The sequence below is a fragment of the Lepisosteus platostomus genome, chromosome 6 (genome assembly GCF_059453375.1).
Source record: "Lepisosteus platostomus isolate fLepPlt1 chromosome 6, fLepPlt1.hap1, whole genome shotgun sequence".
In the NCBI taxonomy this organism is placed as follows: Eukaryota; Metazoa; Chordata; class Actinopteri; order Semionotiformes; family Lepisosteidae; genus Lepisosteus; species Lepisosteus platostomus.
The window spans coordinates 36,810,990-36,825,841 of NC_142616.1; the positions used below are offsets into that span (position 1 = coordinate 36,810,990).

Below are 14,852 nucleotides of genomic sequence, written 5' to 3' on the forward strand. Positions count from 1 at the left end.
GAGTTCGGCTGAGCTCTAAAGGAGCTGGTGGTCTTTTTTCCCTCAGGTGACCCGGGACAGAGAGGGCTCCCAGGACCAACTGGAGAGGCGGGACCTAAAGGATCTGCTGGTGAGTAATGCCAAGGGCAGAGGAAGAGAGAACTGAACCAATACTGAGAGCACAGAGTCTGGGTCAGCCTTTCATACAGTACCTGCATGTACAGTATGGCTTGACTCCACATTGCAGTGTTTTTGTTTAATTCTTGAACTGCTTCAAACTGCTAAGAAGAATACTTCAAAAGCAGTTTCAATTTAGTATTTTTAGTAAATAACTGAACATTTAATTAAATAACTGTACATTTAAAAAAAGAAAAAGAAAACATCATTATGCTGAAAACAACTACATTATATCTGATTTGCAACAGCTCATACAGTTAATTTAAACTTTGAATTAATGTAAGGAGGACAGTTAGTACTTACTATTCACAATCACAGCTAAATGGTGTGAAATGTCTGTGGTTTTCTCTGGATTTTTTTCACAATTTTATTTATTTTCTTTGTGGTGTTCACACAGGTCTCACCGGTAACGATGGACTCAAGGGCTCCAGAGGTAAAGCACAAGTTCTGTTACATAGAGCATCATATTATTAGGTTTTAAAAACAAAAGTACCACAGCTGACTTGCTCAGATAGGAACTGCATTGCCAGGTGAGCTGTGCCCACAGTAAGGGACACTGATGTTTCTGTCTGCTTTTTAGAAAATTTAATCATCGGTGTGTCAATGTGTTACGTTAAAGGAGTTTGACTTTATGCTTAACTCCTCTAGATGAAAATACACCTGTGTCAGACTTGGTTTTATAAGCTTTCTGGAAAAATCTCAGCATTCTGAAACATGAACACAGCTTGATGGGCTTTTAAAATACATCATGTAGGTGACCAGGGACCAATCGGATTGCCAGGAATCAGAGGACCATCAGGCCCTCCTGGAGATGTGGGCCAACCAGGTACCAACTCATCTCATTGGGTGTATTACTGTTTTCAGCCCAAAGGCCCCACAAGCCTTTGTGTGTGTTAAGGTGTTACTGTACAATTGAAATAAACTCCACACATACAGTACATAAACCATCCTTCAGCCAGCTTTGATTGAAGATTTGTGTTCATTGACTTGGTTGCAACCTTTTTTTAAATCTTTTTAAGTTCACTTTTTTTAATAGTTCTACCAGCAAAGCAAACTGATCTGACAGCATCTTAAGTCAAGCTCTAGCTGAGGAATGAAAAAGGAGTTACTCTGAAGCAAACACAGCCATGTGTATATTTTGACTGATTGAAAACGTCATAACCACATGAGACAATAGTTTTCAAGTTCTATAGCAGTACTTTGTTTTGTGATTTCAAGAATCTGTTTATTGATACTGCTTTCTTTCCCTGCCAGGCCTTCCTGGATTACAAGGACCACCAGGTACATAAATACACATAACAACAGTACACATAAGAAGTGGGAATGGTTCCTACCTTGATCTTGACAGGGGTTATTCCTCATCACATGTTATGGTGGCCAGACATGTAAAATATATGTGGCTCAGTAAAATCATCATTACCAGATTAGCAGATTAATATTCAAAGTGATCAAGTGTACAGAGAAGGATAATGTGGATAGATTTTATAGAGTAAAGAGTGCCACTAACACACTGTACAGTATATACAGTGCCTTGCGAAAGTATTCGGCCCCCTTGAACTTTTCAACCTTTTGCCACATTTCAGGCTTCAAACATAAAGATATAAATTTTTTATTTTATGTGAAGAATCACCAACAAGTGGGACACAATTGTGAAGTGGAACGAAATCTATTGGATTTTTGAAACTTTTTTAACTAATAAAAAAATGAAAAGTGGGGCGTGCAAAATTATTCGGCCCCTTTACTTTCAGTGCAGCAAACTCACTCCAGAAGTTCAGCGAGGATCTCTGAATGATCCAATGTTGTCCTAAATGACTGATGGTGATAATTAGAATCCACCTGTGTGTAATCAAGTCTCTGTATAAATGCACCTGCTCTGTGATAGTCTCAAGGTTCTGTTGAAAGTGCAGAGAGCATCATGAAGACCAAGGAACACACCAGGCAGGTCCGTAATACTGTTGTGGAGAAGTTTAAAGCCGGATTTGGATACAAAAAGATTTCCCAAGCTTCAAACATCCCAAGGAGCACTGTGCAAGCGATCATCTTGAAATGGAAGGAGTATCAGACCACTGCAAATCTACCAAGACCTGGCCGTCCCTCTAAACTTTCAGCTCAGACAAGGAGAAGACTGATCAGAGATGCAGCCAAGAGGCCCATGATCACTCTGGATGAACTGCAGAGAACTACAGCTGAGGTGGGAGAGTCTGTCCATAGGACAACAATCAGTCTTAACTGCACAAATCTGGCCTTTATGGAAGAGTGGCAAGAAGAAAGCCATTTCTCAAAGATATCCATAAAAAGTCTCGTCTAAAGTTTGCCACAAGCCACCTGGGAGACACCCCAAACATGTGGAAGAAGGTGCTCTGGTCAGATGAAACCAAAGTCGAACTTTTTGGCCACAATGCAAAACGATATGTTTGGCGTAAAAGCAACACAGCTCATCACCCTCAACACACCATCCCCACTGTCAAACATGGTGGTGGCAGCATCATGGTTTGGGCCTGCTTTTCTTCAGCAGGGACAGGGAAGATGGTTAAAATTGAGGGGAAGATGGATGCAGCCAAATACAGGACCATTCTGGATGAAAACCTGTTGGAGTCTGCAAAAGACCTGAAACTGGGACGGAGATTTATCTTCCAACAAGACAATGATCCCAAACATACAGCAAAATCTACAAAGGAATGGTTCACAAATAAACGTATCCAGGTGTTTGAATGGCCAAGTCAAAGTCCAGACCTGAATCCAATCGAGAATCTGTGGAAAGAGCTGAAAACTGCTGTTCACAAACGCTCTCCATCCAACCTCACTGAGCTCGAGCTGTTTTGCAAGGAAGAATGGGCAAGAATTTCAGTCTCTCGATGTGCAAAACTGATAGAGACATACCCCAAGCGACTTGCAGCTGTAATCGCAGCAAAAGGTGGCTCTACAAAGTATTAACGCAAGGGGGCCGAATAATTTTGCACGCCCCACTTTTCATTTTTTTATTAGTTAAAAAAGTTTCAAAAATCCAATAGATTTCGTTCCACTTCACAATTGTGTCCCACTTGTTGGTGATTCTTCACATAAAATAAAAAAATTATATCTTTATGTTTGAAGCCTGAAATGTGGCAAAAGGTTGAAAAGTTCAAGGGGGCCGAATACTTTCGCAAGGCACTGTATACAATAGCACATTGCCATGGAAAATCTTTAAATTAAGGTTAAATGAGTACTTCAGGGTTGATGTTTCTAAGAATTCTGAAAATGACTTCTTGCTGCAGGACTACCAGGAAACCCAGGCCAGCCCGGAGCTAAAGGTAATGTGATTATTAATGTAATTACTGTATTTATATGAGTAATTATTGCTGATTATTACTGTTGTTAGTGGTGGTAACATTTTTGTAGTCTTCTAGTGAATTTACCGTGGCTTATGAGAAATTATCCTTTGATGTCCAAAATTATTCTATCAAACTCACTTCTTTAAAACAAATGCATATTTATAATGATACAGAAAATGTTATATGTTCAATGAGGCCAGGAACTTGTGTATAATAGTCAGGCTAATCTTAAATTCTTAATACAGAATGCCATAATGGTTTTTTTTAAGTATGTGTGTCATGAAGCTGTGGCTTACCAGATGACCAGAGGTCTTGAATAGACAAACAATTTTTAACTGGGAAGTGCACAGTGCTTTCCTGCTGTCCATTGTTAGCTGGTTTATCAGTGAAGCACAACAATGTTATTAAGGCTGCCAAGGTCAATGTCAGACTGGCTGTGATATGTGACTAGACTGATGCTTTCTTTTAGGCGATGCTGGTGAACCAGGCAAAGTCATTAATGCAGGTAAGAAAAAAGGTCTGCTTACCACCAGCTTAATTCTCATCTTGCGTGACTAGAAACCTCAGACGTCAGAATTACTGTGAGAGGAGAAACCATCACCTTGACACATGGAGAAAATAATATACAGTACTTAAATCTTACTTCATAATTGTACGGACAGAACAGAACCCGCAACAGCGTGGGGCTCAGTTCTGACGATCGAGAACACATGGGCATGTTTCCATTTCGCTTCATAAGTGATGAAGTGTTCTTGTGACTCTAAGTAGTTTTTATGCTCCTGTGAATCCATTTCATCATTCTCCACAGCGGCAATATGAGAATTTGCTGTATTTGCCCTATTGCCAAATGTAGCTGGTGTAACTTTTTTTTTATTTTTAAATGCAGCTTTACAATTATGATGATGATTATTATGCTTCACAGCTACTTTAAAAATCAGATTAGTCCCCGTACTTTAACAGTGGAATACAGAATTTGTTACATATGTTTTTGTTATATGCATTTTTTTTAACTGATGCACTGTTCAGTAATTAGTGTGGTGGAAGTGAGGGCTCAGTGTCACGCCAATGTCTTAGGAATACGTGGTTTGTTGTCCAGCCATGTAGCAGTTAATGTAGCTTCGGGAATGGTCCAGGAATGTTAGCTCTGATTTTGAGAAGCTCCTGACTTTTTTGCAGCGGGATCTTCCTCTGTGGCTATCCCAGGACCCCCAGGGATCCCTGGACCTCCCGGACAACCCGGTCCCCCAGGACTGTCAGGTGAGAGCAGGACTCGTCTTCACACGCTGAGACAGAGACCTTGAGTTTGTGTCCAGCAAACATCACTCCATTCACCTCAGTTACTACAATGCACTTTATGTAAACAGAATTGTGCAAAATAGTTTGGGGTTAAAAGAAGAAAACAGATTCCAATTACATAGATTCAATTCAGATTATTCATATAGTAACTGGATCCCTGGTCTGTGGGGTGGCAGTTTGATAATTTATTATCAAATTTTATTTAATTTTACTTTTATTTTTTATTCCTCCCCAAAAAACTCTGTTGTACTTGTATCTCTGCAGGTCCCATTGGTCCTGCTGGACTTCCAGGACAGCCAGGTAAGTAACTCATGTCCATTAGATAGTGCAAATGATAAGACATGCTGGAATAATAATATAATAATAATTCCTTACACTTAGTGCTTTTCTGTACACTCCACTCATAAATCTTTACGGTTAATGGGGACTCCCCTCCACCACCACTAATGTGCAGCCCCTTCCTGGGTTATGCGATGGTGGCCATCGTGCACACAGTATGCTCACCACACATCAATTGTGGAGGAGAACAGAGTGATGAAGCCAGTTCATCACTCATGATTGGTAAAGGCCAACGGGAAGTTTTTCCAGGATGCTGGGGTTACACCCCTGCTCTTTTCGAGAATGCCCTGGGATTTTTAATGACCACAGGAGTTAGGACCTCGATTTTATGTCTCATCTGAAGGATGGTGCCTTCTTACACTTCTTACTGGGGCATTAGGACAAGCACAGACAGCAGGGTGATGTTTGCTTCGCTCTATCATGAACCCCCTTTATGATGCTCTGAATGAGGTGTCAGGTTTACATTGCATCCAGGAGATTCTGCGTCTACTATGAGCACATTGTTGAATGTCCAGTTTTTGCTCCTTCAGAGAGAGAGAGAGTTATGCTCTTCATCTGCGGCTCTAGGCTGCAGAATTTGGTAGTATTATGCACACCACAAACAAAACACAGCCAATCTGGACCCGTTAAGCTACTAAAAACAACCTCTGACTAAAATACTTTTTTGTTGAGGTCGGAAAAGAAAATGAGTGCAGTGTCCTACACTGAGAGGGTGGCCGTGTCACTGAGGTGAATTAGTCATAAGTGAAAATAAATGGATACAATGTCAGTACTCTCCTCTTTGTTTTCTTAAGGTACTAAGGGTGTCCAAGGAGAAAGAGGCCCACCTGGAGAGCCTGGGATCACTGTGGAAACGTCACGCAGGGTTATGTTGTCAAACACCGAGAGTTAGTGTTCATTTACTGTCTACCTGCAAATCTAACCAGTACAACTGCTGGGATGATGTTTCCTTCCTGGTTAAAGGATGCAAATTTTACTAATTATATTCCTTTCTTTACCAATTTTGACTATTTTTGTACTTTGTTTTGTATTTTAAATTCGACCTAAATTTCAAAATCTTGCACTTTGTTTTTTCCAGAAGAGGTTTTTTACTTTTCCATGTTTTGTGTTTAGAAACGTATTTGTAGTTCCAGTGACTGCAGCAAATCTGAACACCTGATATTTTGTTTAAAAGCATTTATTATACCTACAGTACCTCAACTCTATTCAGATTCCTTGTACCAAGGCATGATGTAAACCATTTGTAAATCATTATGTAAGAGACCTGTCCTGATCTAATGTTTCTTTCCCCAGGGCAACAGTCAAGCTCTGATACTGTTCTTCAGGGACCCCCAGGGCCACCTGGGCCTCCGGGACCCCCAGGTAACTTCATCTGTAACATGGTCTAGGTTTTTACACGCTGGGCGAGGGCAAAGGCAAGTGAGGGTTAAAGCTTCATTCTTGCTGAAATAAATGCCATTCAATAAGTGACATTCAAATGATAATTTATAGCTCCGCATGTACTGTAGCAAAATCTAAACTTTCTCTTTCACCTGTACTTAAGCACAGTTCAGATTTTTCAGGTTAAAGGAAATTTCATGCAAAATAAGTGATAATTAACCATTTACAAACCTAACCAGAAATCAGCTGCGATCACATTAGCAGTAGCTGTGCCCATTTCAGCACTGAATTTCAGCTCATTGACTGGAGAAACATGAAGATATTTATAGAGCTCTCTTCTTTCTTTCAGGCGTCTCTATTCCAGGTCCTCCAGGACCCCCAGGAGAGCCAGGTAACTGGTTAGAACTCAGGGATGCACCCTGAGTAGAAGGATGTCCGTATTTAGCTCTTAATTTTAGGCAGGCTATAGATACTAGTGTTTAAAACAGTAACTCTAAGCTACTTTAAGATGAGGCATTAAGCTTTTCTCAGATCCGGTTTAGTGCATGTGTATAGCTATCCAAACTGTACTACAATTAGGATTCTTCCATCCATGTCTCTTTCCTCAAAAATCATCTTTACGTAGAATAAAAACACCAAGTGTATTGAAAGTGTTTTTTGAGCATTGTAGACATAGTAAATCTGGTTTAACCTGCTTGGCTGAGGGCCAGTCCCCTGGACATAACTGTATTATGAGGAGACTAGGATTCCCATGTGGAGCAGGGAGTGACAATGGGGAGGTTGCAAAGGTAGAGCAGGGATGCAAAAGATGAAAGCAAAGGAAAAAGGGGCTTGTAAATATATAGTATGTAGTAGTTTTTCATGGTGTGAGGAAATTACGTCAGGAATGACTATATTTTAGGACATTTTGTCTCCTGTTATTCCTCCAGAACTGTTGTTGTGAACTGTAAATATACTGTAATATTCCTTTACCCTGATACCTCCCTAGCTGTGAGATTCAGCTGTGGTGTGTCCTATATCTGCATTATATGTCCTATATTGTTTCTCTTCAGGCACTGGCAAACCTGGACCTGCTGGTCCCAAGGGAGAGCCTGGGAGCTTTGTGCCAAATTCAGGTGAGCTCTTTTTACCTGCTTTCACCATCTTCACTCTTCTTTCAGGAAAGGACATTTCTACAAATCTCATGCTCTTGTCATGTCATTTCTTGGGAGAAACATGCAGTATGATATTATCTGCAATTAGGTTATCTGCAATATTAATTAATAACTTTATTTTTACTGTAAGATTATTTTGGGTTCTGTAGATGTGTTCAGTAATTCTTAATGAAGGGCTTTCTGATTCTGACTTGTACAGCGGGTTTTCATCTCTGTGGGCTCATTTCTGTTTTGTGCTGTTCAGGAACATTCTTTGCTGGGCCTCCTGGGCCTCCCGGACCTCCTGGGACCAAAGGAAATGATGGTAGGAGCATAGAGTTCATGCTGTGTGCACCTACACTACTGCCTAAGTTAGGAGACTACAAGCACTGAAGAACATAAATGGAGGAGAGAAGATGAAAGAGCTATTTTTCCATCAGTTGCACACTTGATTTCCAGAATATCTTAAAGCCTCTGAACCACACTCATCTGACCATGACAGTTTATAAAGTATATATGCTTGTATGGATGTCTTATGTGATTTATGCGTTATTCTTGCAGGTGACCAAGGACCCAGGGGATACCCAGGTAAGTCACGCCCTGCTTCATAAAAGGGTGCTCTCCAAGGTGTCATTGTAAATGAGAATTTGTTCTCAACTGGCCTAGCTGGTTAAATAAAGAATGAATTCAACCTTAGGCCTACGAACTGTGCAATCATTGTACTATGACCTCTTTTGTTACCCACTATTTACTGAGATGGCCAGTGGCTACCTTTGCTGATATCTCTTGAATAGAAAACAAATGGAAATGTCCAATAATTTGTGCTTTCAGGCACGTGCAAACTTATATGTACAGTATGTGTAAAGGTGACCCCAGGTCAGGGCATGTCAAATCGCAGATGTGACAGGAGGCTGGCAGTGTTGCTGACTGTTTCACACTTGACTGAAGTGTAAGAGGTTCTGAGTGGTTTCAATTGTTGGAATGGAAGTATTGCGTGACAGAATGTAATTACTGTTGTGTTAATTCCACAGGGGAACCTGGTCAGCCTGGTCTACCTGGGAGCCCTGGCAGCCCTGGGGATGCTGGGATAGGTGAGCTAATGAGATCTAGAAGTATAGAGGAGTTCTAGAATTATGGAAACCCTTTTGTTCAGTCAAATGTTCCTCATTGGAAACTGCACTCTTCAGAAGTGAGGATGACGGAAGATCAAAAAAGCAGTATGAGTAGAAGGCTGTGTGAGCAGCAGGGCTGATGGGAATATTATTAAATAGTGTAAAAGAAATGGGGCCTGAGATAGATGTGAAAGACCTACTGTTGTATAACACCCAAAGAATTGAAGTTCATGCCACTAACATTGGCTGTATTTCAGTGTTTTTAGTGCTGTCTTTTGTTGACCACAGGACTTCAAGGACCCCAAGGCCCTCCAGGAGCCCCAGGACCAGAGGGCCCCAAGGGAGATCAAGGTATAGACACAGAGACCCCAAATCCCCTACGTTCTCCTTTTTTTCCAGAAAAATGCTTTCACTGCTTATGATCAAGTGATAAGTGACAAATCACCTCTGGCCTGTTTGTATGTGGGGATATTAGTAAGATAAACTAATAGGTGTTGGTATTGGCATTATTGAAGTTCAGCTACCCAGTATACAGTAATACACTGTATTTTCAGAAATGTAAAACAGTTAATGTTAATAGAGGACATTTGCAAAACAATATAAAGCCAGAAGTGTTCTTGCTTTCACTCCTTGTTTGCTTCTGCTAGATTTGTTGTGCTCCTTCTGAGTCGAGCTCTTCCTGGTCATCTTTAGCAAACTGTTTCTGGCTCTGACAGACCCTGCCACATGCTCATTTGTCGTCAGGTCACACCACAGTAACCCTGTGTCTTGTCTTCACTACATGAGTGGTTTAAAGGCCACTATGCATTAATAGCTTCTACAATCCTGTTGTGTACCCCTCCCTCCTGTTGTGTATCCTTTCTCTCATTGCGTATCCATCCTCTCATTGTGTACCCCTCCAGGTGAAGCTGGAATTCCTGGAGCTCCTGGAATTCCTGGCTCCACAGTCTCCAGAGGTACAGCACCTCCCAACACTGTTTGCCCGTATAGGGCAAATGTGTCATTTGTGAAGCACAGGATTGCAGATTGTTGACAGTTACCATTTCTTTGTGCTAATACACTGAAGTAAACCCAAAAAGAGTTGCTTCACTTGTTTTAATTGTGGTATTAAAATGACATGCTTCCATGTAAGTGATGAAACCGACAGTATGACCTAGATGAAAAAAGACACATCCAGTTTTAAATATTTAATCTGTAGTGGTTTTTAGTCTGTGTTGCCTTACCCTTTTAGTTCCTACTTCTTTTTTTCTGAGATAGGAAGCCTGTAACTGTGGAGGCCTGTCTTATGAACCTCTTTGTTTTTTTTGCTTTTTTTGTACAGGTAATGGACGAGCCTATCAAGGCCCTCCTGGGCCACCGGGGCCCCCTGGGCCTCCAGGCCCTCCAGGTTCGGGTGGAGCTGATGTTCGTGGGTACATCGCAGAATACCTTCAGAGTAAGTGGACAAAAACAGAAGAATGGCAACACAGAAAATTTCTGTCAGACCCAATTGCATTTTTGAAAAGCCATTTGCCTTCACAGAGAGGTCCTGAGGGTTAGAGATGGTTTTTTAAAGGCACTTCTGACAACACATCAAAGGAGCTGATAAGAGCTGTTCTGTCGTCATGTGCCTTGTCCTCCTCTATTGTAACGCGGAATACTCCACTGACTTGTGTTTTGCGAGGAAACTCCAATGTCACTGGTGCTGTGATGTCTTCTGCTGGGGTAGCGTGTGAGTGTGATGAGTCAGGTGTGGTGTCTTCACAGGTGATTCTGTCAGGGGCTACATGGTTGGGCCCCAGGGCCCACCTGGACCACCTGGGCCTCCAGGAGCTGGTCCACTGTCAATTGATGAGGTGGCCACTCAGGTTATTGCCTACGTACAGAGTGAGTACTGGGGGAGACCTGGGATTAGTGAAATGTGGAGCAGCATGCATTATTTGCTGAAGAGAGGTTCCCTCAAATAGTCTCTTTGATTGCCTCTAAGATTATGGTTACATGAATATTATGTTACAACTTTGATCTAAATTACAAAGCTATGGGTCTTTGTCAGAAAGCCTCTAGCAAACATAAACCTGACATCAGAAGCCATCCATCAAAATGTGATCAGTTCTGGCTTAAACCAGTGCTAAATGACTTCACTACTTCATAAAACACTTGTTTCATAATCTTACAGTATACTATATAGAAAAGGAAATATACACTTCTTAAGATTGAACTGTGAGTGATGAATCACAGGAGGAAACAATATGAATAAGCACAGAGAATGGTAATTTAACAGCTTTTGCTTACATTAATTATATATATATATGATATAAACAGGGTATAATGATATTAATATATATCATAATTATTGAAAATGTTCTGAAATTGAAAAAGTTATTGTCATTAATCCCACCTCTATAAACTACAATCTGCCATATTTCTACCATATTTAAGAACAATCCTCATGTATCTACAGACCTTGCAGATTGCTTGCATGAGGACATGGGGTTGTGGGACCCTGTGCATCTGTTCTAATAGTGTTTATTACTGTGTTCCTCTTTCAGATGCTGGTGGCCTGCAAGGGCCTTCAGGGTCTGTTTCTGTCAATGATATTCTGGCTGTGCTACAGAGTGAGTAGCCGTTAAAAAGCATGCTGCATTAGCAAGAGCTGAAAAAGTGCATTCTTATTATATTTTGTCGTCATGCACATCGGGAAATTGCAAAGTACGTGCAACTCTTTGTGTAATAGAGTGTCTATGGTACTTTTAAGGAGTCCAATTGCTAACTGGAGATTAGGTTTGCCGATGACACGACAGTGGTGGGCCTCATTAGCAACAACGATGAGTCACCATACATAGAGGAGCTGGAGCAACGAGTGGACTGGTATACAAACAAAAGGCTATCTCTTAATGTAAATAAAACAAAAGAGATAATCATTGACTTCAGGAGGGCCCATGCTGATCACTCCCCTGTGGAGACAGTTAGAAGCACTAAGTTTCTTGGTGTACACATTCCAGATGACCTCACTTGGTACCTCAATACCACCTCCCTAGCCGAGAATGCACAGCAGCGTCTCTATTTCCTGCGGTGACAGAGAAAGGCAAACCTTCCTCCGCCCATTCTTACCACTTTGTACAGACGCACCTTGGAGAGCACCTTGACCAGGTGGATCTCTGTTTGGTTTGGGAATTGCAACGTTGCAGACCGCAAGACCCTGCAACGAATTGTGGAAACAGCTGAAAACATCATTGGAGCCTCCCTCCCTTCCATTTCTGTCACCTATCACAAACGCTGCTTACACAGGGCCTCCAGTATAGTAGATGATCCCTCCCATAAATCGTTTGCCCTCCTACCATTAGTTTTAGTAACATGCCCCTTAAGTGATGTGAGGACAACAGGGACAGGCAAAATGACAAGCTGTGTTCTGAACTGAATTACCCAGAAAGCCGTGGGTAATATCCGCCCTCTTTCAGTCACCTGACCAGTTGCTGGAAGGCATTTGGCCAGGTGATGATTTAAAAACCAGGAAGCTGAGGCTTCCAGAGACACAGGAAGAGTCTTCTGAGAGAAGAGAACCCTGTGTGGGATTGTGAGTTTAATGGGATGTGAGCCCCAGTGTGGGAAGTTGAAGGAGCTTGTGAGGAACTGGAAAGTCTGTGTGACATGTTCAGTTTTAGAGTTTGTGTTATAGTGAAGGAATCGGAAGATGTTAAGTGCAAAGCTTAAAGAAGAGCTAGGCTTTTGTTTTGCTTAGGTTTTAGTTCACTGTTCTGTAAATAAACAGCGCTTGTTTTGTACCTTAGAGCTGCATTTGTGTCTATTTTCCTGGGATCTGCCTATAAAAAAGATATTTTGATATGATGCCTGGCCCCCTGGGGAACTTAGACTACAGTAGAGACAGCATATAATCCCACCCTGCTGTTACTTAAAAAAAAACACAGTGACAATGAACATGGAAGCAATGTGATTCCGCTGTGCTTGTGTCCAGGGGAGGATGTGCGGCAGTACCTGATGGGTCCCCCAGGCCCTCCTGGACCCTCAGGCTCTGGGGACCCCGGCTCTTACAACCTGCAGGAGCTGGCCTCTCGAGTCGTCAGCATCATGTCCGGTAGGGGCTACACTTACACACACAGCTAGTCCAGTGGTGGTGTGGTGGCTCTGTGGCCAAGGATCTGTGCCTGTGGCTGGAAGGTTGCCGGTTCAAATCCTGCAGCCGGCCCAGGAATCCTTCAACGTTGAGTCCCTGAGCAAGGCCCTTAACCCCAACTGCTCCAGGGGTGCCATATAAATGACTGACCCTGTGCTCTGACCCCAAGCTTCTCTCTCCCTTTCTGTGTGCCTGTGTGTCTCATGGAGTGCAAGCTGGGGTATGCGAAAAGACAAATTCCTAATGCAAGAAATTGTATACGGCCAATAAAGTGATCTTATCTTAGTCCTGAGGTCTCCAACATTCAGACCTCCCACACCACAACACTCCCACAACAGCCCCACTTTCGACTACTACTCTTCTACTCTACTGCTCTAGAGAGGGGAAAACTAGGACTTACATCATCTTCATTCTCAAGGAGGAAACAGCATGGACCTAAAATTCATTGTACCACTACATTAAGAATGAAAACTAGAGTTCTGTCATAATGTTTGTCTACTCTATATGGATGTACAGGATGTACCTTGTGGAGGCAATTGCTAATAATGTAATTAGAAAAAAGGTTTTGTTATATAAACTCTGAGTTATTTTATGTTGAAATGTGAGAATTATGTTTATATTAATATATAATTATGTTTATATTATTATATTTATATTGATTCATTTATAGTTTGAATGTAAAGAGGTTCTGCAGAGCATATGCCTTTGAAGTTGAAAATTCACTTTGAATTTCGTTTTAATCTTAGGGTGCCAAATAAATTCCTGATGGCAACAGGGCTTTTCAAAGCTTTATTGAGATGAAGCCTTCACTAACTTTCAATTATTTGAGAGTGTCCCTAAACGACGGAGCTTTGCTGAATCAATGTCTGTTTAAACTGTGCTCTTGGCTGTTGGCTGATGCCAATTTCCCCTTTTCACAGAGATGGGGGTGAGAATAGGTCTGCCGGGACCCCCTGGGCCTCCTGGACCCCCAGGACTGCCAGGATCGACATATGGAGACATATCAGCCATACTGCAAAGTAAGACACAAGAGCTGTGCCTTCTGTCAGCCCTTTTCTCACTTCAGAGGCACGAGACAGTATTGAAGTTTCAGGAAAATCCCACCCAAGACACGGTTTGGAAATACCATCTTAAACTGCTCACTTTCCCTAGTTCCAGTAATGGTCAGCTCCATTTTTAAAGGTCTTTTTATTCGTATCTGATAAAGACCTGATCTGATGACTGATATATTCTGATCTTATTATTCGATCTGACATCCTACCCAAATAATCATTTTAGCTAAGTAATGAAGATAAAAGATAATGAAAACCACAGGAAAAAATGATAAAATCTTGCTTTCACTGGCCAGCTTCAATGTGGTACCAGGTCTGATTTAACCTGTTAAGATTTGCATTCTGGAGTTATGTAAGATGGTCTGGATCTTCCAAACAAGATGAAACAAAATTTGTCGTCATGGTTCTCCTTCACACAGGCTATTCTGATACCAACACAAAACTTTAAAATGTGATATTGCTTGAGCATTTTGGAACATACCAGATTTTATGATACAGTGGCAAATTAAATGTATACTGGTGACATTGAAGAATTAACATGGGACTTGATTCTTCTTCATTTCCATTCTTTTATGGTTGCTGGTATTGTCTATAGTAATGAGAAGCCATTTTGAAAGATCCTGAGGACACCTGTAACAGGTTTAATCTAAGCGTAACTGTTGTTATTCATCACTACCCAGGTTAAAATAAAGTTGTGATGATTAATGTCAAGTTATGTAGCTATGTTATACTTGCATTTTTAGCTCTTTGAAACGTTATTGTACTTGATGCTGAATCAAGGAGGAAGGTTCAAGGTTCATCTAGAATTCTTGAAACCAATGTTGTCAAAAATACTACAATGGAAATTAAAGCCTTGGTTTGTCAGTCTGTTCTTTCTTGTTCCAGAAAAACAGCCCAAGCTTGTTTTTCCTTCTCTTTTATGTTGTCTAACTAAACATGGCTTCATCATGTCTTAACAATTT

At 41.3% G+C, this 14,852-nt stretch overlaps 1 protein-coding gene across 2 annotated transcripts in view; it reads left to right on the plus strand.

Annotated features, from left to right (window-relative positions):
- col17a1b (collagen, type XVII, alpha 1b) overlaps positions 1-14,852 on the plus strand; it is a 46,583-nt gene that overhangs the window by 25,120 nt on the left and 6,611 nt on the right. For both annotated transcript variants that reach the window (XM_088635706.1, XM_088635705.1), the window contains exons 29-50: positions 47-109; positions 554-589; positions 911-982; positions 1,411-1,437; positions 3,411-3,446; positions 3,937-3,972; positions 4,644-4,724; positions 5,028-5,063; positions 5,897-5,989; positions 6,396-6,464; positions 6,832-6,873; positions 7,535-7,597; positions 7,881-7,940; positions 8,177-8,203; positions 8,647-8,706; positions 9,016-9,078; positions 9,630-9,683; positions 10,049-10,162; positions 10,474-10,593; positions 11,256-11,321; positions 12,680-12,799; positions 13,759-13,857. In XM_088635706.1, coding sequence (XP_088491832.1) covers positions 47-109; positions 554-589; positions 911-982; positions 1,411-1,437; positions 3,411-3,446; positions 3,937-3,972; positions 4,644-4,724; positions 5,028-5,063; positions 5,897-5,989; positions 6,396-6,464; positions 6,832-6,873; positions 7,535-7,597; positions 7,881-7,940; positions 8,177-8,203; positions 8,647-8,706; positions 9,016-9,078; positions 9,630-9,683; positions 10,049-10,162; positions 10,474-10,593; positions 11,256-11,321; positions 12,680-12,799; positions 13,759-13,857 — 1,437 coding nt within the window. The remainder of the gene's footprint in view (positions 1-46; positions 110-553; positions 590-910; positions 983-1,410; positions 1,438-3,410; positions 3,447-3,936; positions 3,973-4,643; positions 4,725-5,027; positions 5,064-5,896; positions 5,990-6,395; positions 6,465-6,831; positions 6,874-7,534; positions 7,598-7,880; positions 7,941-8,176; positions 8,204-8,646; positions 8,707-9,015; positions 9,079-9,629; positions 9,684-10,048; positions 10,163-10,473; positions 10,594-11,255; positions 11,322-12,679; positions 12,800-13,758; positions 13,858-14,852) is intronic.